At 33.8% G+C, this 21,942-nt stretch overlaps 4 protein-coding genes across 5 annotated transcripts; 2 read left to right on the top strand and 2 right to left on the bottom strand.

The window, feature by feature from the left end:
- Nucleotides 1–459: 459 nt before the first annotated feature.
- Nucleotides 460–9,738, top strand: LOC137925438 (sister chromatid cohesion protein DCC1). 2 transcript variants are annotated; one of them, XM_068768876.1, is made up of 5 exons: nt 460–544; nt 7,041–7,231; nt 7,721–8,529; nt 8,925–9,088; nt 9,508–9,738. In XM_068768876.1, exons 1-5 carry the CDS (start codon nt 513–515, stop codon nt 9,611–9,613), a joined length of 1,302 nt encoding a protein of 433 aa, XP_068624977.1. In that variant the 5' UTR covers nt 460–512; the 3' UTR covers nt 9,614–9,738. The 2 variants fall into 2 exon arrangements, with proteins under 2 accessions (XP_068624977.1, XP_068624978.1); XM_068768877.1 differs by lacking the exon at nt 8,925–9,088 and having other exon boundaries at nt 9,508–9,620.
- Nucleotides 619–3,133, top strand: LOC137925437 (protein DENND6A). Its single transcript, XM_068768875.1, has one exon. It carries the CDS (start codon nt 821–823, stop codon nt 2,504–2,506), a length of 1,686 nt encoding a protein of 561 aa, XP_068624976.1. The 5' UTR covers nt 619–820; the 3' UTR covers nt 2,507–3,133.
- Nucleotides 4,050–6,728, bottom strand: Tim23 (translocase of inner mitochondrial membrane 23). The gene is made up of 3 exons (XM_068768920.1): nt 6,280–6,728; nt 5,732–5,839; nt 4,050–4,658 (listed from the first exon to the last, which is right to left on the bottom strand). Exons 1-3 carry the CDS (start codon nt 6,491–6,493, stop codon nt 4,399–4,401), a joined length of 582 nt encoding a protein of 193 aa, XP_068625021.1. The 5' UTR covers nt 6,494–6,728; the 3' UTR covers nt 4,050–4,398.
- LOC137925440 (phosphoenolpyruvate carboxykinase [GTP]-like) lies at nt 9,709–21,466 on the bottom strand. The gene is made up of 11 exons (XM_068768878.1): nt 21,319–21,466; nt 20,363–20,547; nt 17,863–17,985; nt 16,243–16,395; nt 15,698–15,801; nt 14,409–14,622; nt 13,747–13,939; nt 12,896–13,094; nt 12,301–12,450; nt 11,261–11,458; nt 9,709–10,546 (listed from the first exon to the last, which is right to left on the bottom strand). Exons 1-11 carry the CDS (start codon nt 21,363–21,365, stop codon nt 10,442–10,444), a joined length of 1,671 nt encoding a protein of 556 aa, XP_068624979.1. The 5' UTR covers nt 21,366–21,466; the 3' UTR covers nt 9,709–10,441.
- Between the last annotated feature and the right edge of the window lie 476 nt (nt 21,467–21,942).

Here is a 21,942-nt window from a genome sequence, read left to right as displayed (position 1 = left end):
GTCATATAAAAGTTTCGTTTTTAATATTGATACAGTTGTTTTGTTTTGTTTCTAATCAAAAGAAGAATAGATCTAGGAAAACGACATTTGGTTCATTTTATCGTAAACTGTTTACCATTTTGATTTTACATTAATCTTAAAAAAATATAGTAAATAGTCTATCTATAAAATATTTTGAAAGTTTTTTTTTTTAATTACAGTAGCGAATTTATTTTAAGACGGTACTGCGTATATAAGCAATGAAAGTTTGTTAATTTTGAAGCTTCTAGAGTATTCATTCTAAAAATATAATCATTTTGTGAAGTATTTTTTTGAATAAACTAATAATTTAATTAAATTAATAATAGCTTAGCCCATAATGCAGATTAAAAACTGAATTAAATACATAAATCAGATATGATAATAAAATATTGTTTCAAACGGAACGTAACTATTATTTTTTAATTCTTGTTGTGTGAACTTAATTTGGTAAAATAAAACTGTATTTGAATGTGATATATAAATAAATTTTAATGCATAATATGGATGAAAATAGAGCAGAATAGTAAGTATTTTGTTTATATTAAAACTTGAACGTAAACCTTAATAATTTGTAACTCTTTAAGATGTGAGACTTAAGTTTTGTTTTGGCGCGCGCAGCCATGTTGAAGTAACAGCTGTTGTAGGACGTGCCGTTGCGTCCTCTCCGTTGTTTTTGTCGTGATTGAAAAAAAAAACGCAATGTTGAGATATAAACAATGTTAAAACCAATTATGTGCTGCAACGAAAATTGTGAATTAGTGAATTTTGACGAAATGTGTTAATACTATAGTATTCGAAAATGGCTTGCCGACGACAAAATCACGAAGACAATGATATTTTATCTGAAGAACAGGAGTTTCAATCGAAATGGTGTAGATTTTCTGAATGGTTGCACTGTATCTGTGTGGTCACCTTTGATTTAGAGTTAGGTCAAGCAATGGAAAGTGTGTATCCTCCAGGAGTTAATCTCACTGATCAAGAAAAATGCAATATTTGCTATTTAGCTTTTCCTGACTCGAATTCTGGCTGTATGGGAGACACTCAGTTCCATGTGCGATTACGTTCACGTACACCTTTGACGCAACAGCAGTTGCATTATAATGAGGAGAGTGTGCCAACTTTACGTGCGGATTCCACGCACTACTGGGGCTTCGTATACTTTCGACAGGTCAAGGATCCTTCTCTACCTCGTGGATATTTTCAGAAAAGCATTATACTACTAACTCGATTACCATTCATCAACTTATTTTACAAACTGATTCAACTAATTGCTCCAAAGCACTTCGAAGATGGACAGACAAGCTTAGAAGCTGCTTGTCACGATATAAATAGATGGCCAGTTTTAGATGCGGGTAAAAATGTACTTTTACCAGTTTTAGGTGCAGTCTTCCAGTCTTACATACCTAACCACCAGACAGGGAAAGTTTCAAGGTCAGACATTGCTAAGCAAATCCATTCAACAAGTGTGCCTCATATACTTGTTTCTATTCAAGATGTTAATGTATTTGATGCTCTTTCTAGTTTAATATCACATTTACACTTGTTGTGGGAGCTGGTTTTGACTGCAGAGCCTATTGTAGTAATAGCAAGTTCGCCAACAGAGTGTTCCTCATTAGTGCAGGCTCTAACATACCTTATCCAGCCTTTGCCATATGCAGCAGAGTATCGGCCATACTTTACAATTCATGACAGTGAATTTAAAGAATTCACAAGAAAACAATTCAACCCCCCCTGTGTGATATTGGGTGTTACTAACCCATTCTTTACAAAAACTTTACAACATTGGCCCCATACTATTAAACTAGGAGATGTATCCTCTGTCAAAACTAAATTAAGAAAAGTTGGAAACATAAAATTATTGGATACAGCTCCTGGTGTTTTTACTCAATATAAACCATTTTTAGAGAAAGATAAATCGATCATAAAAAAGCTTCACAATGGTATAAGGACAGATCGCCCATCAGAAGTGCAAACTGCTATGGTCAAGCGCCATTTATTGGAATTGACACAGAGCTTTATGATTCCCTTGGAGCGTTACATGGCCTCACTAATGCCTTTGCAAAAAAATATATCTCCATTCCGTGCACCACCTGTCCCCAACCCTTTTAACCCTGAGGACTTTTTTGCTACATTACAACAGGCTGGCCCTCATTTAACAACAGGAATAAAAGGAGACTGGATTGGACTGTATCGAAATTTCTTCCGCACACCAAACTTTAGTGCATGGTTCCATCAGAGGCACAGCAACTTGACCAATAAACTACATGCATTACAATTAGAAGCCCTAGCTGAAAGTGATCTTAAAAAGTGGTCAATTGGCAAAAAGGAAGTTGAGATTGTTGATATGGTGCTAAAGTTGCGAGAAGTTTTGAAGAGTGATCCACCAGTTGCTGACAATACTCGAACATTACTAGCAAGACGTCTTGAAGATTTGAATTGTGTTCTGCCTGAAGATATGAAGTCTATTCTAAATGCAGCTTTGTGACATAAAAATTGCTGCGCCTCAGAGCTAAGAGGTTGCAGCGAAGATTGCAGAAATCAATTAAAGTTTAACAGGTCGATAATATGTACATAACACATTGGACCAAAATATGACAGTGCAATTATTTACTTGTACCTTTACTAGAGCTAGTAATAGCATGGAGCGGTGAAATTCTTTGGCATTTATCAATAGACATTATTTTTAAATGATAATATACATTATTGACCAATATTGCTAACTGGAATATTTTTTGAACTTTTATTGGGCACAATAAAGATTTTACTAACATTAGCTAATCGCTCACCACTATAATGCAAATGTTCTTTGTGAAGTATTGGTTAAGAAAAAGTTATATGATGTAACAAGTTAAATATCAGATTAAATTAATTCTTATACACATGTAAATACTGCACTTAGTTACCCATACTTAGAATAATTTACTCTTAAGCATCTAATGTACTAAAAAGCCTAAAACTTTCCTGAGTTGATGTACAATGAGAGCCATAATAAAAAGAAGTTTTTGATATCAAAATAATAAGTAGTAATATAATTTAATCATAAAAATATTTTGGCGACAGTTCCAGTTAATGCTAGAAACAAATATAATTATATAGTCACTAAGAGACAACCATAAGACTCATAAAATTCTAACCACTTGTAATGCCTAAGGGATTCATCTTTATTTTATGATAATCATCCTTTCAAATATGTTTTCAGCAAATCAAGAAAACTCAAACATAAATTTTCACTAAATGTTTAGGTTAGATAATTACTCTCTATAAGAATCTAAGGATGAACATAACATTATTAAGAGCATGCCTTTGTGTTTAAGCTAATTATACTTTCTTAAAAAAACATTACATAATCATTTTTAAGATGTTTCTAAGAAATCGGTCCACTATAAAAATATTTGCACCTATATTTAAAATAACCAATTAATTGATACTTGTTTAATAGAGCTGTAATCCAGTAATATTTTGAAGAAACTTTTTCAAAATATTTCTGACATTCCTGTGGATGCTGTTATAATTTGTCATATTAGTAGTTAGATTTAGGTAGAATCTCAGTGTACCAATATCTATTGTGCAAAAGTCCATCCATTGTTATATCTGTAAACATAGTAATTGAGATATCAAGGTCTATTAACATCTTATCAAGTGTACTAAAAATATTTACGTAACAGTCTGTAACATCTCAATTAATACTTATAAGTATGTTTAAAAAGTATATTGGTCAACATAATTGGTGCCAAATCTTGCAAGATTATTCTATATATCATTAATTTGGCAAAGATGTGTTCCCTACAGCAATATCATAATGGTTTTCAAATCCTTTGTTCATTTTATTAGTAAACATTTGTAAAATACATTTTAACTTTTTACTCATGTTGAATACTTAAGTGTAGATTTAATACCCAGCTTTGTTGTGCTCAATTTGATTGGATTAATTTTATATTACATGTAAGTTGCCTACAAGTCGCCGAGTTTATCTGTTCATAATGTTATTACTCATTCTGTATATTAAAAAGGGGAATATAAATAAAGAGTTTTAGTTTTTCAAATAATTTGTTTTATTTTAAAGGCTTATGGATAATTGTGCTTCTCCTGCCTAGATCCAGGAACAGTTTTATCAAGCAACAGAACTACAGGTGGACATGTCTAACAAAGTGCATCAAACAACATTAGACATCCACTCTGGAGTGATACTTTGGTGCCGATTTCACTAACACAATAACTAAATAACAACAGTCTATGTATTTACATTACTTAGGTGATAATGGGACATCATCTTCACAATTCGTATGAAGGTCATACAAACTTTTAAAGACAAGCAAATTTTCCAAACCATGTGAAGTTCTATCAACATAATCTTAATCATTGTAAACCATAGGAGAATCACAATCTGTTATATTTTGCTTTGCTCCATATATTGTCATTGTCTGTAACAAGTGTGTAAACTCCAGCTAATGTTAACCCTACTGCAGCTCCTAGGCCTACAGAGCGTAAGCCAGCTGTGCTTTTGTATATAACACCTGTTGCAGCAGCGGCTATAAAGGTATTGGATGTATCTTCTTTATCACGCAACCAAGTGACTCCAAGGGCTATACATGAGTAGAATGATGCTATGATTCCCAATGTGCATCCAGTGGTGGTACCTGCGTAAAAATAGAGTTATTTAATAAAGATGAAATATAAAAAATAATTTTTACCTGAAATAATGCCATCTCAAAAGTTACAGAAAGTATCTGAGTGGCTATATAGTAATTAAGTGGCAATATAAAAGTGAGTGCATTAACGTCTGTACACATTTACTCTTAAAAAAGGAGATTTTGAACAAATTCACCTCACAAAAAAATCATTACCTCAAGTCAGTTGTCTTTGGTTACACCTTGACCATAGGCTAAAAGGCTAACAAAAAGAGAAGTGAACTTAAAATATAATTACTGGGATGAAACAGCAATAAATTATTAATATATAAAAAGTTCCTGAAGCCAGTATGTATGATAACAGCTCTGGACTTTTTAACAAACATGCAGAACATTGTAAATAAAAAAAAATATGTAATCTTCTTTGTTACATAACTTTCAGATCCACAAATACAAAAAGAATCACATTTCCTATGTCATATCAACAATGACTTGTTAACCATTCAAAATAACTAGCTGTCTAAATTCTAACATCAAATAATACCAAATGATTTGATTGATGAAGTGTAGCATCCTGAAACTACATTGACATGACTTAGTACCTTCATCTTTGGTTATGAGTGAAAAGGTAGTCCTGCAATGAATTTTATATTTAAAGCTCCAATGCAATCATGGACAATGTGGATATGATGTTTGTATATCATCACCTTATAAATATTCCTCTGGGACATTAAATATGCTAATAAATATCTATCAAAAGTTGTTCTATTATCATAATGAATTGTCTATTGATTTTATACAAAAAAAAAAAAAATAATTCACTGGATCAATAACATGTAAAAACTAAAGAGGAAACAACTAACAGGGTATTTTCTAGAATAGTAAGTTCATTTCCCTCTCATATACATACATAGTGTCTTATGGATACACCTATCACTCATCACATTGTAAATTGTTTACCTGATACATGCAATAGGAAATATACTGACAATTATCAATTATTAACAAATATTGTTGTACTACTTGATTTAGACAGTCACAACATGTACAATTTGTGATACACTTATTTAAATAAATGTTACCTTGTTTCATAATGTAGTTGACAACTTGTGTTCTTCTAACTTTTCCTATTTGGCCTGCAAGTGTTGTTGCTCTTAAACCTTTATATAATCCAGCCATCCCACCCAAACCTGGAATATTTTATTATTAGTATACATAATATATTATGCCTATTTTTTGTATCTTTTAGTGGCAAATAGTGCATCATATCACAAGTCAATGAACAATAAAAAAAAAACAATGATTATATTCTAAATTAAAAATATTAATTTTCTTTAAAAAAAAAATATTGGCAAAGGTATACCTTATTTTATAATTTGATTTACAAAGTATTTATTATACGCCGAATAACATCTACTTAACAATATGTTACTTTTTTATGATAATAGTATAAACATTGCTCAAATTTACTTTAATTTTATTTTTGTTGTGTGAACACAAAAGATACTGTACTTGAAGTGATAAATCATTTTAAGCAAGATTGAGACAAAGGTTTAAGGACTTAGGGTCTAGACGGTTTTTAATGTTATATAAAATGAAATATAATTTTGAGGTTATATGATGATCTTACCTGAACCAGTCATGAAGGACATTCCAATAATGGGTAAAGCCACATTTGATCTTCTGGCTGTAGAGGCCATATGGCTATCATCAGGATAAATAAATTCAGGCTGCATTTTCGGTATATAGTGGGGATCGAAGTTCAAGTAAGGAGATAGGTTACCTCCAGCCTGCTTTTTCTCTTCATTTTTGTTTATTGGTAATATATCACCGAAAATAGACATATTTGTTCTGTGAAATAATTCTGCTTAGGGTTAACTAAAACTGAAGTGACTAAAGTGCTATAGGAATTTGCGGGGATCGAAAAATCGAACGAAATGTCACAGAAAAAGAAACTGTCAAAGTCAAATTATTCAAAGTTGCCATCTATTGTTAATCGCTTAGAATTCTTCCTATTTTATTAAGAAATAAAAAAAAACAACATTTTCTTCGACCCGCGAGCCTTGTGTCCGACGAAGTTGTGAAAGCCCGCAAGGCTAACAACAAAAACATCATCAGAAAACAGATTAGACATTATAATACGTAAATATTGATATATAATTAAAAGTGATTAGGTAATTTATGGGAATAATCTTTTACTGGATTAAGTATAACTTGTATTGTAATTGTATAAAACAAAGTTTATTTGTCTAATAATTATTCCTTTGCTAATCTCTATTTTTGTTTTATACAGAATCGCAGTAACATCCACAACAACAAGGATGAAATTGAATATTATTAATGCAATAATACGACCTTTAGTAATTAAATTAATATTTTTTATTGTTACAGCTGTCAAAGAACTCCGGAGGATATCAGAAAAGTTATTAAAATCGCTAAGTTGCACGAATCAGAGCTAACTGATATAACACAAGTGCTAATGTTTCCAGAATCTACCAGCAGAAATGATAATTTGAGATTACTGCAGTTGGACGATATCTTACTTAAAGAAATCGAAGCTGGGAATAACTTGGTATTTAAAGGTATTTAATAATTATTGTTCCAGAGCCAAAAATATTATTTGCAAAATTTACACACACGCTGATATTGTATCAATCACACTGGCTTATAATAGCAACTTCAAGCGACGGGGGTTCCAAGCCCGTGATCTGAGAAGTGCCTATGGAAAACTCAAGATGGATTTTTTTTTGTGATTACCTTCATAATATCCTTAATATATTAGTAGAGCAATTCTTAACTTAATTTATTTCTCTTTATTGTACACGCATCAAAATATATACTTACTTGCATATAGTAATTATTATCACTTAAAAATTCTACACATTGCTACGATATTTTATAAGTCTTTGTTCAATAAAGTTATTGACATCATCAGAGACTGTGATGTTGTATCGTAAAGGTCCACAAAAAGTTATTAATTTTATGAAGTCTGGAGAAATGTATAACAAGCTTATCCTTATTTCTTGTACCTAATCCAAATTTATAAAAGCTGGTACCATTTATTTTGACAGGGGAACTAGACGAAAACGTTGTTTTGTGCACAGAAAATAAAACTTATGACGTTAAAGAGGCGGAAACATCCAACAGCCTTTTGTTAGTGCCAAATTTGTTATACGCGGCATCGACTGGAGGTGTTGAAGCGGCTAATAATTCAACGGAATGGGACTCAGACAACTCATTCGATAAATCTAATAATAGTTTAAATAAATCAAATGAATCAGATGACGGAACAAGGGAACCCAGAAAAATAGAATTCAAAGATGTAGTCAATACATTCTTCACATATTACGAACTTAAGCCGTGTAAACCACGCTTATCCAAACTGCGGAAGATTCTAGAACCGACTGTATATAAAGGGCCAGAGCTAGAATATGCAGTCGATAAAACAAAGCTACTCGATTTCGCTGCAATTTTTGAGCAAGTTCAGGCATCTCAGGCTGAGTTGGAGGCTGAACTTGATAAGATAGAAGCAGTAAAAATTGATGAATACTATAGATTACTAGAATTCGATTATGAATTTAGAGTTCTCTCGTACATGTTGGATTTAATTGAAGAAAATTCGTGGCCTTTAAATAAGATATCGAAAGAAATCACGTTCGATAGTTTAAAAGACTTGGTGCCTCAATCCGTTTTAGAAGCTATGTTTAGGTATTATACCGTAGACACATATAAAGAAGATGATACGCAATATTATCAATATAAACAGGATAAAGTATGTCAATTTTTAGCAAGAGTTTTGTTGAAGAGTGCAGGCAAATTTAATTATGTAGAATTTCTTCAGGCATGGCGAGATTCAGTTCCTGAAGGAATGGTGACAGATGTAAGTTACTATTTTTTGTAATATATGATTTAGGTGTGATGCATATGGTGGTGTAATAAGTTTTATGGCAGTAAAACGAGGTCTCTCTCTCTGGGCCCAAAGTTTCTCAACGAGCAACATAGAAGGATATGTTCTAGATTTCTCTATGGAGGATTGAGAAGAACCATAGAAAAATAACTGTACAGTACATTAGTTGAATTGACAATGGGCAGGTTTTGGAATGGAGACCATGAACTGGCAACATCTGGCTTAGAAATCTATTGGGCAGGGTGATGTCCAGCCGTGGCCGCTTTTTTGTATTTTGTACTTTTTATATTACATTGTAAGTTTTTTTTATCATGGCATTGATTGATATATTTTTTTTTCTGTCGTTGGCATTCTATATTTTACTGTAGGAATCACTGCTGTTGGGTATAGCTCTAATAGATAAGAGCAGCACGCCACAAGTGGTTTGGGGATTTTCGGAGAGTGATTTACCTGATGACATAAATGAAAGATTCAAAACGCTGTTTCGATCAAAAGCAAAGTGGACTGTGAAAGAAATTTCACCATATATAGAGTAAGTTTTCCTTTCAAATATTTAAAGACATATTATAAAAAAAGGTTTTATAATCTTCACATATTGTTAGCAGTAGCTTGTAGAAGGTATATAGGTAGGTGAAGGTATATGTAAGCATGAATTGTTCAATTGTCATCACATGACATTGTTTTTTTTTCGAATACGGCAATCTATAACTTCTGGCGGTACAAATTCTACAGGTACAGATAATAGACAATAATTAAATTTAATATTTCAAATTTGAAAACGGTTTATCTTAATATATTAAGATTACGTTGATTATTATTTCTAAAATTATTGTTTTATAGATTACACTTTATGAATTGACAGAAAATGAACTACATATTCATCACTTTAAAGCCTTTAAATCTATAACCAATCATCCTGTATTTTTACAATTAATTTTTCTATTGTTTAAGGTCTTATGCTACTGAGAAACTAAACGTCAACGCACTGTTAACTAAATACGCGCGTGCGTCAACACAAGATGGCGTCAGAGTATTTTCGGCGAAGCATATGAAATAAAGAAATCAAATAAAAAAAATAAAGAAAATGTCTTATATAGTTTATTTTAAATTTTAAAAAAATAATACACTATACCTGTAAACATCATGTTTATATTTATTGGCAATCATAGTGTCATAATACGATTAAAAATAAAAATCGAATGAGTATATTTATATGTATATATATTTGTTTATGAATGATATTTTTTCATAGAATCGACTTACAAAAATATTTCTTAACAAATAAAGGATTTTCTTAACTAACACAGCCATAGTATCTAATGTTGCCAGCTATTTATAATCCTGGCAACTTTTGTTTAAATTTCAATATTTTTGAATAAAATCATTAATAGTATAGAGGTGTACATAAAACAAATCTTGTGATAAGGCAGGTACATATACATATAATGATGATGATAATCATCATTTAAGTCGTAAAAAGTGTGCTACTGGATATAGGCCTCCCTATTTACGATAGGAATTAGTGCAGATCGTGACTAATTCAAAAAAAGTTAATTACAGTTTCTTTTTACTACACCGTTACTAATAGAAAAATGGAGTCATAGTAATAGAGAGATCATCACAACGTACATAAAATTAGTTTACTTTTTTTAATGGCTATTGAATTTGAAAATACGAGATAAAGATTTATTTTAATTAATTTTCTAGAGTCACTACGTGTACGATTTTAGCTTGACCTTCATATATGGGACAACGGTACAATAATAACTTAATGCTAATCTTAATATTAAATTGGAATGAAGTTATCTAAACATATGTACAATTTCACGTAAGCCGTCATGTTGGTTTAATTGTCATCGAAAGGTCTTTGGCGCAGGCGATCGGATTATGTTCTTTGAATGTTGGTTCTGAGTTTGTTGAGTTCTTCCCACATTTCGTTCGGCAAATCCTCACCTATTTCTTCTTTGAAATATTTTTCAACAGCATCAGCCTGAAAAAACATTTTGTTATTATAGAAAAGTGTAATTAACACAAGTGTGTTTGCATTTACACAGATTCAAACCCGCAAATTACGGTTCTTTATTATGAGCAATATCTAGTGGTATATAGCCATGTTATGTCAAGTTCTTTAGCAACCTCTTTAGGAAAACGTGAAGAGGTCGAGGCGAGGAAAAAAAGAGCACAAGTATTTTGCGCAGTTGTAACGAAAGTAAAGTTCTACTGACAGCAGAATTTCAGTGGGAGATGACACTACAGTAAGAAGAATTATAAATCTACGAAATTTTTAGACAACGATTATTAAAAAAATATATAAAATCCTATAAATGTATTGTCATAAAGCAAATGCAAACAATGTCGATCATATTACTTTTGTTCTGTAACAAAGCTACAGATTATTCATATTGTTATGGTTGAAAGTGTTTCTTTTCGAACAGTGGTAACCCATCGGTAGAGGATTGAGACTTACAATCATGTCACGAGTGCGATTCCCAGGGTACATCCTTGTATAATTTACACTTTGTGCATTAATTTTATAGGATTGCAACTGCCCATAAACATGTTTCCAGAGGATGAGCTGCAGCGTCCTCTGGGTACCAAAATACCACACTGCTATTAAAATGGCAATTATGGTATATCCCCCCCTCCAATATCTTTAGGGGAGGCCCACGTCTTAAAATTGACGTCTACGAATTAAAAAAATTACCTCTTGAAGCCAGAAATCTTTAGGTATGCTGAACAATTCGGTCATGTTTATATCGCTAAGGTTGTCGGTGTTGAGGGATCCCGGTTTAGGCACGAAGCCCAAAGGTGTCTCCTGGTGGCACGGTTCTCCATCACAACGGCGCAATACCCAATCCAATACCCGCGAGTTATCGCCAAAACCAGGCCATAGGAATTTACCCTGAAACAATTTATATAATATACTACTGTGTTGAGTCGTAGCGCGGCAATCGGCAATAAAAAAATTGGATATCTTCGAATAATAATGGTAAATGCTTATTGAGCCTTCTATATCCTTCCTTAAACTTTCTACAAATTATTACGAAAGTAATAACGAAAAGATGAATGATACCAGTAAAGTAGTTCTGAAGTTTTGGCGGGACCCAGTAAATTAGGGACTTATTGTTATAAACTGTGGTTACATTGTGTGTGGTTTAAATAGGTGAAGCCTTACATCTATTTTCAATCACTTTATAAAGTGTTCATTCTAAATTATTTCTGCGATAGACCTCTAACTTCTGATAATTAAAGTCTGGTTGAGCAGTGGTAGCCTAGAAGTCTGAGACTTGCGATCGTTAGTCGCGCATTCTGTTCCCGGGTGCAATTTTATATAATTCACACTTTGTACACTAGTTACTTTGTATTGCCACTTCTCGCAAATAAGTTTCCAAATGATGGGCAGCAGCGGCATCTGCGTACTATAATACCATATCGCGATCGTCAACCCGTCTGCCAAGTCTAAAGATATCTTTGGGGGAGGTCTATACCTTACAGTAGAAGGCGTAGTAGAGGCGTCTATGGATTGAAACGACCAATACTCTACAGCGACAGATAGTAAACAATTATTATTTTTATTATGCATACATATCCAAATTTTAACACTGCAACTTTTTACTAACGATATTTATTATATACATGAAACTTTTAAACCTTTTACACTTAATATTTTCCCTCTAGAGTTGAATCTTTCGTGTCATTCCGGTGAGTTTTACACGCATGGTAGCTAATACTTTAAATTAGTACCTGAGAATTTTTCCGGAACCAGTTGACGTGGAAGATCTTCGGCATGGTGCGCCCAGGTTGGGGCATGGACAGCCAGTGGTTGAGGTACTCGCCGAAGTTGTAACCGAAGAACGGTCGCATCGCGAAGGGATCGTGCATCACAACTTTACCCTGCAATATTTTATTGAAAAATTAAAACCACCGATATAATCCACCTATATACCTAGTACATTAATAAACTATAGGCAAATAAGTTATATTATACGAGCGAACAATAATTTAGTTAGTAGTAGTAGTTTAGTAATAATAGTTTCTGTAAGCAACAAGACGTAGATTCTTTTACAGCCACCGTTCGTTATGTTAGAAGTTGACCAACTATAATTTTTTTTTGGCAATATCTATTAATTTACTTTACTTTCTTTTTGTAGCCTCATATAACAGTATAAAGGAACACTTGTTATTAGCTCTTGCTTCTAAACAAATAAATTGTAAACCCACATTTTTTGTGCCACCGAGTCTACTGTGGACGCCAAGGAATCCACCTGCACCAATTATAAAAACTAAATTCTCTCAGTAATATATATCTTTATTTCGTCGAGTGATTAATCAAACTAACGCTGTGTTCGGCAGCGGCTGTGGCCTCGGAACGCATGGTGGCTCCCATGAACACGCCATGCTGCCAGTCCCGGGCTTCCACCACGAGAGGCACGCCAGCAGGGCGCCGCCCGCCCAGCAGGATCGCGGAGATCGGTACTCCCTCCGCGCTCTCCCACTCGCTGTCTATGATCGGACATTGTTCCGCCGGAGTGCAGAATCTGCAATATTTACAATCTTATTTAACTTACGAAGTATACCCTTTTATTTTATTTGGGTTAATAAACATTTTTGTAATGCAGTAAAGGAACTTAATTTATTGAAATTATCGAAAAAGAATGAAAGCAATGTGAAAAAAGGAACAAAGTAATTACAAAATTAGCATGGGTAATACAAAGAAACATTACAAATATTATATTTAGAGGATAACTTAGGTAGGATAACTTTTTTTTATTTTTTAAAAGATATAAAAAATAGTTCGATATCAGAGAGGTGATCATTATGCTTTGATAATACAGCCCAAAAGTGCAAGCCCTCCGTCGGTTGTACATTATTCAAATGTTTCTATTGCATATACAAAATAATAACCGCAAAGTGCGTGCAATGTGCCTAGATTATAAGAAAAAAGAAGAACCTTTCTCTCATAGCTGACCCAAAATTAGGTATATTGACAAAAATAAAAGCTTTATGTGGAGTAATTGGAAATAAGTGTAAGAGCTTAAAAAAGATTAGTTGTATAAGAGCCGAACATAAAAGCTGAGAAGCTTTCACATTTATAACCGATTAGCCTGAATATAAGAAGTTAATATCTGATAACACATAGGTTTTGGAAATTACGAAAGAGAGCGGCATTTATATAAATAATAAACTGACCGTGAATTTGGATGGGCAGCCAATGTCTTCTTGCTGGGGTCCCACGGTTGTCCCTTCCAGTCTATCAAGGTCTCGGGGGCTTCACCCATGCCCTCCCACCAGACGCCACCGTCACAAGTTTCCGCGACGTTGGTGAAAACGGTGTCACGGAATATTGATGCCATTGCTATCGGATTGGTTGCCGTTGATGTTCCTGTAGAGATTTGGTTGACAATAAAAAGGGTGACAAGAAATATTATCCTAATCGCTGCCGATCTACGATAACTCTTTGAAACCGGACCCGATTTTGGTTGTAAACTAGATATTAGAAACTTTCTGTTAGTGATAAAAAGAAGGTTTTTGTCAATCTTCTTTCGATTATTTATCATATAAAAGATTTGTTTGATCTTTCTGTTACGTTTACACACTTAGGTTTCTTCAGTTCAGCTATTTTACTAGTGTTGACACTCAGCTGAGTAAAGTCCCTAGACCATTTGACAAAAATGGTCAATGTCAACTAGGCTAGGCTTTCTAACAAAGACTAAAGTTACAGCGCTCAACATTTCTGCACAATACTGTCTGGGTGGAGATATTGCTTACAACTTAAATCGTCTCAAGATAAATTTATAACTTTAAAGGCGAACTTTTTGTAGCGAAAAATAAAGAGGAGGGAGTAAACTTACCAGGAGCTACTCCGAAGAAACCGTTCTCTGGATTAATGGCTCTGAGAACGCCGTTCTTGTCAAACTTCATCCACGCGATGTCGTCTCCCACGCACTCCACCTTATATCCAGGTAGACTGGGCGTCATCATGGCAAGGTTGGTCTTCCCGCACGCAGAGGGAAACGCGGCCGCCACGTAGCGCTTACGACCTTTAGGGTCCGTTATACCTACGATCTGATGACAATATATTTTTGTACAATCTCTTTTTTAAGATATTTTACGATCTATATCGACTAAAACATCCCAACGTTGGGCCCACAGTCGACTGGGGGGCAATTCGAAAGGTGACTCGAAAAGAGTTTAACCCTTTATCTTTAATATAAGAAATATAAAGGTTAGAAATTCGTAGAAGTTCGTAAGAATTTTAGAAAAGCTAAGGTAGCTCATCATTATTCTAGCAGCCGAAGAACGCCCGTAGTTTGAAAAAGGTTTCCTCAATAGATTTCAAATGTGATTGGTTGGTAGCGGCTGCATCCAGGGTTTTTCAAAGACCTTCATTAGTTCGTCTGTCCATTTTTATTTGATCAGTGTCGATATTGAAGACAATACCCACTAATTACTGTTCAGATGTTTCCCTATGTAGGAGTTTTTTTTAGTAGGAATTTTGTTTAGAAATTAAAATAAAAGTTATTTATGATAGTCAAGTCAAGAAGGATTTGGCTACAATGAAGAAATTAAAAATTATACCGGTAGGTTTCCATCATGATTTGGAATATAAATTAAATTTGTCAAATGTTCAGCATTTGACCAATTTATAATATTATTTTTTTTGATTCGATTGACGTTGTGAAGACTATCTTATGCACGATAAGAACATAATTATAGATATCTACTTAAAGGGTTTACAAGTTCTTTTACGGTGCTAAAAATAAATCTTAGTCGAAAAGTGTAGGATTCTGCATATAAACGAGTTTTATTCTAAATTAATTGGGCACTGTCGCACGATTATAAGGACTTGGTATTTTTTATCATAGTTCGACAAAGATTTCCATGATCGGGGCAGCTGGCCAATATCAAAATATCGTTTGGTATCAATCGAGTTCTTCCGTTTTCTATAAATTATTTTAGTGACTGCGCGACAAATAGAATTGTTTCATTAAACCAAAATGTCAGTGATATAATAGGAATATAAAGTTCTCGTTAAAAACACTTTTTAGTTTTTTATTTGAAGATGGCTTGTAATTGATCTTCTTTCATATTAGCTCTAAGTTATTGGCAGCTGTAATAAAAAAAAAATAATAAAGCTTACAAGCATGTGTTCAGCGAGCCAACCCTCCCGCCGTGCGAGCACCGAACCCAATCGAAGGGCAAAGCATTTCTTCCCCAGCAGACTGTTGCCACCATAGCCGCTTCCTAAAAGACATAAAAAGTAAATTGTTGTTTTCGTAAAGCAGACTATTTATCACAACAATGTTAAATAAATACAAGCTAATTTGTCAAGTCTATGTGTATAAAAATTAATCCCTTTTTCGCTTGAGCAAAAACTTGAGGAAAACATTTCCTATACGACTTGCAATTTGCAATTATGATAAATACATCGCAAGTGCAGTCGTTCAGCGTTTGTGGCATCAATGCTCAAAACACTTATCTATTAAAATACGAATGAGGCAGCTAGTAATGAACAAAAATTTAAAGTATTTATATTGGTCTGTATTATATATCATTAATTTAGTATCATTAACTTTTTTGATTAAATCTCTTTAACGTTTTCTTTTTTTACGACGGCAGGTTCTTGTTACGTCTGTTCTTTAAAAATTTATTAATTTGTATTAACGTGAGACAATGTTGCCTTACCATAGCTGACGATTTCGTTTTCGCTGGGCTTGTGCAGTATGATGGTGCGAGGAGGATCACAGGGCCACCCTGCGATGCCGCCCGACTTGCCCACTGAATGCAGACAGCGGACGAACTGCTCGTCTTTACGCAGCAGGTCCAGCACTGCGTTTCCTGTGACACAAATGTCTTTTATATTCGTGGTGAAATACATGTAAAAACTTTAAAGTGCTGAAGATATAGCACATTTGCTGTCGAGTATGTATGGTAATGTATGGTACACCCTAAAGTGTTTTTATCGTTCGTGTAATATCGGCTTGACTAAATTGGACAAAGCACAGTTGTTTAGATTGTTAAGTAACGTTTGGTAAACTATGAAAATGTGTTTTTAAGAAATATATTTAGCATTATTAATTTTTACGTGTATATATGTATGCTGATATGCTGACTTTTTATATTATACAGTTAATCTCTCTATACGGTTGAATATTTCCGTGTTACAGGAAAACTTATTTTTCTTTTCACCCGATTGACGCCCAGGGAATAGGTTTCTTTTAAAAATGACTGGTGTAGTGCTGCCTGCATTCAGCTAATTCCCGCGTCCTTAACTTTATGGTCGGTCTACCTGGTGGGGAGCTTACCCACACTGCGTCTACCGGCTCGTGGTCACTATTCGGGAATCTTTCGACCTCAACGGCCATCGGTTGCATGAGCGATATGCCTCACCTTCTGCCACTTCAGACGATCAATCTTTCTAACTATGTAGGTGATCTGAGATCTTCTGTTGATCTCCTGATCTCGCAGCGAAACTCCGACCATAGCTTACGCCGTTGCTCTCTGGGTCGCCTTGAGGGTTTTTATAAGGTCCACCGTAAAGGACCACTTCTCGGATCCTTAAGTTATCACCGGCAACACCTACTGCTCAAAGACCTACATCCCCAGGTATTGCGGTATTTTGATTGTATTGTTTCAGAGTTCCTATAACGCTACCCATCCGAGTTGGATTCAGCGATAGATCTCCTTATAGGAAAACTCGTTGTACAAGAATTCCCCTTTTTCAAATTTATTTTCGAGTTTTGTTTCGAGTTTAATTACAATTTATGTAATGTTGAAATAAAACTGTCCAATTAACAAGCAATAATGACATAATACACAAAGGTTAAATTTAATAATCACGAAAGGCTTATTTAAGTTTACGCAATATTATAATAACTTTAATTATATTAAAATGTATATAATATTGAAATCATTTTTTTGAAAGCTTTTTCAAGTAACTAGTGAACTGCGAAAGGACAGAGTTTGCGCAAATTTAGACGTTGGTTGGCATATTTTTTTTTTATTTTCACGAAATCTTTCTGTTGCCTCACTGTCATTTATAGATTGCGTTGGCTTGAGGGCGAAGAGGTCAGAAGGCGCCTAGTCTGTATCTCGTTTTAGGCTTAACTTAACATAAACTTCCTTGCTCGGGTGCCTTTAGTTTGGTTTGCAATAAAGTATTATGTAGTTAGTAGTATTAATTATATTAAGTTTTTTTTATTTATTTAGTCGTCAAGAAAGAAATAAAAATTAAAAACGTATAGTTCGAAAATGGAATTATCAGTTCTAAATTTAAAAATTAATGTTTCAGTTATTTCTACTTACCCATTCTAGTCATGACGCGCATGGAATATACGACATAAGGAGAATCCGTTATTTCGACTCCGATCTTTGAGAGAGGTGATCCAACGGGCCCCATGGAAAATGGAATCACGTACATTGTGCGACCTTGAGGAAAGAAACAAAAATAAGTTTTTTTAGCTTACGTAACCATTTGACATGAAATGTTGAAGAATATCTATAGTGTTCCAGCAATATAGCAATTTTAATTATAATTACAATAGTTTATTAGTTTTCAATAGTTTTATACCTTAATATTTCATAATATATTTGCTGACTATTTACTTTTTTGACGTAAAGTAAGATATGTCTCTTTAGGTTTAAGATAACAAACAAGTTGTTTCATTTAAAAAACTTTTTACATGAACTTACAAAATAAATTTAGAGTAAAAATTACGTAACTAATAACTTTATGTGCTAATATTTGCTTCTGTAAATGAAAACGATAATATTCTATGATTTGTAATGCATTTTATTGAACTATTACACAAAGAATTTAACATAATAAACTAATGTATACGCAAAATAAGGCCGTCTTCCTTTACGTAATACAGTCATCAGTCAACAAATGACACACAATAACCTCTTTTACTTTATTAATTCAAGTGGAGAATTAACACCTAAAGAAAGAACATTGTTGAGTTAATTTTTTAAGCACGTGATTTGAAAGGTGAATGGTAAAACGTGAAGTAGCTTGTAACAACTTCCTTATCTAGTATGACGTATTTAATAACAGCTCGTAGACAAAGAATATAAAATCAATTGAAGTAGTTCTTTGTTGTAAAAAATAAATCAATTAATTAAGGCAAATATTAATCTGAAGGTATACACTTATTACGATTTCAAGTATAAGAGACGGAACTTTTTAGCGTTTTATGCGATTGCAGGTTCCATCGCGTTGTAGGGAGAGGTGCTGGGTACGATGCTCGGGCCTGACGACCCGCGAAGATTTACGGAAGCCTTCTTGCAATTATTTGGCGTTCAATTTCACTGACCAGAATCCTCTTCCTACCTACTTTGAATTATACACCAATACCTCGCTTTGCGTCGTTTCGTTTTGCGTTTTTTTCGAAGTTGCGTTGCTGCTTAATTAGTACTAATTTTCACTGTGCGCCGTTAGATTTTCGAGGTTGCGTTGTTTTGGGTTCGAGTCTTTATTTTTTTTTTAAATTTTCTTTTTTTTTCTAAATTATGACATCACTTCTGTTTCTAATTGCGTCATGCTATCAAAACTCGGGGATTCTCATTCGAACTAAAAACAACGCAATTTGAATACTGTTTTATTTTCACTTTGTTTTGCTAATTTTAGAGTTCAGTTTCAATTACGTAGTGTGTTGTAATCCAGTGTGTTGTGCTTTTTTAAAAGAGAACAATAAATTTATATAAATTTTTACGTGTTGTTTCTGGTTACAAAAAGGTAAATATTTTTCCAATTTATTTATTTATATTATTATGGCAGGGTTATATTATTTTTGTTTTTTAAATGTTTACAATGCTCAATTTTCTTTTTAAAAAGTAGTATTTTCGTAACCCTGGAACCTATCTTCGATCTTTACATGGTTTGCTATGAAGAAAATCTTAATTCACTTTGCGGCGTTTCAATTTACGTCGTGTTTTTTGGAACGTAACCACGACACAAAGTGAGGTATTGGTGTTCTACCAATGCTTTGAAAGCCCGTTTTCGAAAAAATAATAAATTTTATTTCCTTAACATTCGATTATTAGGTAAAGCCTGTTACACAATAATAAAAGTTAAAAAAAAGGAGGCTACGGAAAATTGAAGATTGTAAATACAACCAATTTAATAGATCTTTTGATATATCTTTTGTGATGTACGTTGTATTTTTCTTATTTTGTTGAATTAGAAATATAAATAAGATTTCATACATTAATGAACTGAAGTTCGCTCAAGGCTAGCCTAGACTCCTAGATCACACTATAGAGAGGTTGCGCTGTTATATCTCTTGCTTCTTCCTTCACTGCATACAAATTTACTATGAATTCTATTTTTTTGTTATTTTGTTGAGGGAAAGAGATCAAAAGAGAGATCACCAAACCGTCTTGTGGAGAAAACTCATCGAATCCTCAACCAAACATTCCTGGAAAAAGCCGCCTCCTTCAGCAATGAAGATGAACGACCAAAACGAAATTTTGTTACTCGATCGCGGTATTTTTTCATCGTAATTATGCGGGGTTTATCAACCTATATTTGTTTATCATATAATTCAAATCATTTGTTAAAAGTTCTTAACTGTTTGGAAGAAATTGCCTAGTGTAATAAGACCGTCTATTATACTTTTTTGTGCAATAAATAGTATTAAATTGAGTAAATGTTTCTGTCACAGTTTAGCTGCTTATACTAATTTATTTCCTTTATATAAAACTCAATAATTTCTCATATTAAATGTATTTTATGGTTATAGATCTCTCATTTAAAAATTAGATTAATTTGGTAATTCATTAATATTTATAAAACATTTTTTACCTCTCATACATCCTGGAAACCGTTCCGAAATGGCCTTTTCGTAGTCATTTGGTGTGATGTAGTTTCCCAAGGCGGACTTTTGTCCTGCTCTAGCTGAAGGCACCACATCACGCTCTCGGTCGGAGCAGATGAAAGTGCGGGACTCGACGCGGGCGACGTCGGCTGGATCAGTTCGAGCTAACCAACTGTAGCAAACGTAACAACATGGTATTAGGTTATCCGTTATATACACACGTTCCTAAAGTAAAGTTAAATTTTTTCCACTCTATGTCTAAAAAGCACGAAGAATTGAAAGGAGGTAATAGTTATTTGGTACTTGCATAAGATGAATACTGGTAAGAAGAAAACGTATCTACAGAACTAACCTGTAATGAAACGACATTTTCATTTGTTATAAATGAAGAAAATGTTTTTATTCATCGCAAATCTTTTTTAAATTCAAACGTTAAGGTGGTGTAAGGAGGAAAATAAACTAATCAAGGAATGCAGATTCACATTGCAGTGGATAGCTTTTTACGAAGTCCCTGCAGCACTGAGCAGGATACTGAGACACAGAAGAAAAGATGACGTTTCTGGACTGTTGAGCGGATGTCACTTATCATCATCATTTCAAAGCACCGCTGGATCTTGGCTTCCCCTATAGATTTCCAAAATGCCGATTGGAAGCCACCTGCATTCAGAGTTTTTCGATAACCTTTTCAAAGTCGTCTGTTCATCTTGTGAGATGCCTTCAGTTGCGGTTGCCGGTCCGTGGTCACTTCTCTAGAATCTTAATGACTCAGTGGTCATCTATTCTGAGCGTTATGAAATATGCCCACCAGTACTTCAACTTATTAATCTACCAGGCTGTTGGTTACCGACACTCATCTATGATCTCATTCGATCTCTTTCGGCCATTTGTTCTGCACGCTATGTGGTCTATGAAAGACAAAAAAGTAAACAAATAAGCCACTTACCAGTTTTCATATTTGGGCAGACGGCGCAGAGTGCCTTGCTGTTGCATTATCTGCAGCAGGGCAGCTGCTTCTGCTTCAGATCCATCACAGACGTGTACGTGTTCCGGTTCGCAGAGCGATGCGCTTCGCTCCACGAACGCTCGTACCTGTGCATTAAGATTTACTTGTATTGTTAGCCATATATAGTACCCATATTTATATTTTTATGTATTGAGATGCTTCGACCTTAGGTAATAATGATTTCCACACGTTTTAATTCACGGCTTTAAAACACAAGCTTTAAAAATAATGTAATGATAATATATATATTATGATTAAACAATGATTATTTAGTAAAAAGCGTTTTACAAATTTCAGATTAGGACATATTAAAATGACTATTTACTATCTGTCCCTGCACCGTTTGTACTGTCAGAAGTTATTGGCCTGACGACGCATTCCAATTGAAAAAAATCAGAAGATCACTTTATACAGGGTAGTTGGAAATAGATGTAAAATCTTTAAAGCTTTTTGCTGTCACGATTTTACCTTGTAATCAATCAATCGTGTCTGCGATCTGAGAACGCCTGGTACAGTATATAGAAAAAAACTTCATCATAATGACTAGACACGTGTGATGAAGCC

This window comes from Battus philenor, unplaced genomic scaffold (genome assembly GCF_028537555.1).
Source record: "Battus philenor isolate CCGP_79_NKW_IND1 unplaced genomic scaffold, ilBatPhil1.0.hap1 SCAF_27, whole genome shotgun sequence".
NCBI lineage: Eukaryota > Metazoa > Arthropoda > Insecta > Lepidoptera > Papilionidae > Battus > Battus philenor.
This window is presented reverse-complemented; position numbering and strand designations above follow the sequence as displayed.

Excerpts from the sequence above, each read along its gene's own strand:
- LOC137925438 (XM_068768876.1), top strand. The coding sequence starts at position 513 with ATGCATAATATGGATGAAAATAGAGCAGAATA. Across the intron at positions 7,232-7,720 it reads GAATAACTTGGTATTTAAAG|GGGAACTAGACGAAAACGTT; the intron begins GTATTTAATAAT and ends TTATTTTGACAG. Across the intron at positions 8,530-8,924 it reads CTGAAGGAATGGTGACAGAT|GAATCACTGCTGTTGGGTAT; the intron begins GTAAGTTACTAT and ends ATTTTACTGTAG.
- LOC137925437 (XM_068768875.1), top strand. The coding sequence starts at position 821 with ATGGCTTGCCGACGACAAAATCACGAAGACAATGATATTTTATCTGAA.
- Tim23 (XM_068768920.1), bottom strand. The coding sequence starts at position 6,493 with ATGTCTATTTTCGGTGATATATTACCAATAAACAAAAATGAAGAGAAA. Across the intron at positions 5,840-6,279 it reads GTCCTTCATGACTGGTTCAG|GTTTGGGTGGGATGGCTGGA; the intron begins GTAAGATCATCA and ends AAAATATTCCAG. Across the intron at positions 4,659-5,731 it reads CAACTACATTATGAAACAAG|GTACCACCACTGGATGCACA; the intron begins GTAACATTTATT and ends ATTTTTACGCAG.
- LOC137925440 (XM_068768878.1), bottom strand. The coding sequence starts at position 21,365 with ATGCAACAGCAAGGCACTCTGCGCCGTCTGCCCAAATATGAAAACTG. Across the intron at positions 13,940-14,408 it reads TTTCTTCGGAGTAGCTCCTG|GAACATCAACGGCAACCAAT; the intron begins GTAAGTTTACTC and ends AAATCTCTACAG. Across the intron at positions 12,451-12,895 it reads CAGCCGCTGCCGAACACAGC|GGTAAAGTTGTGATGCACGA; the intron begins GTTAGTTTGATT and ends AAAATATTGCAG.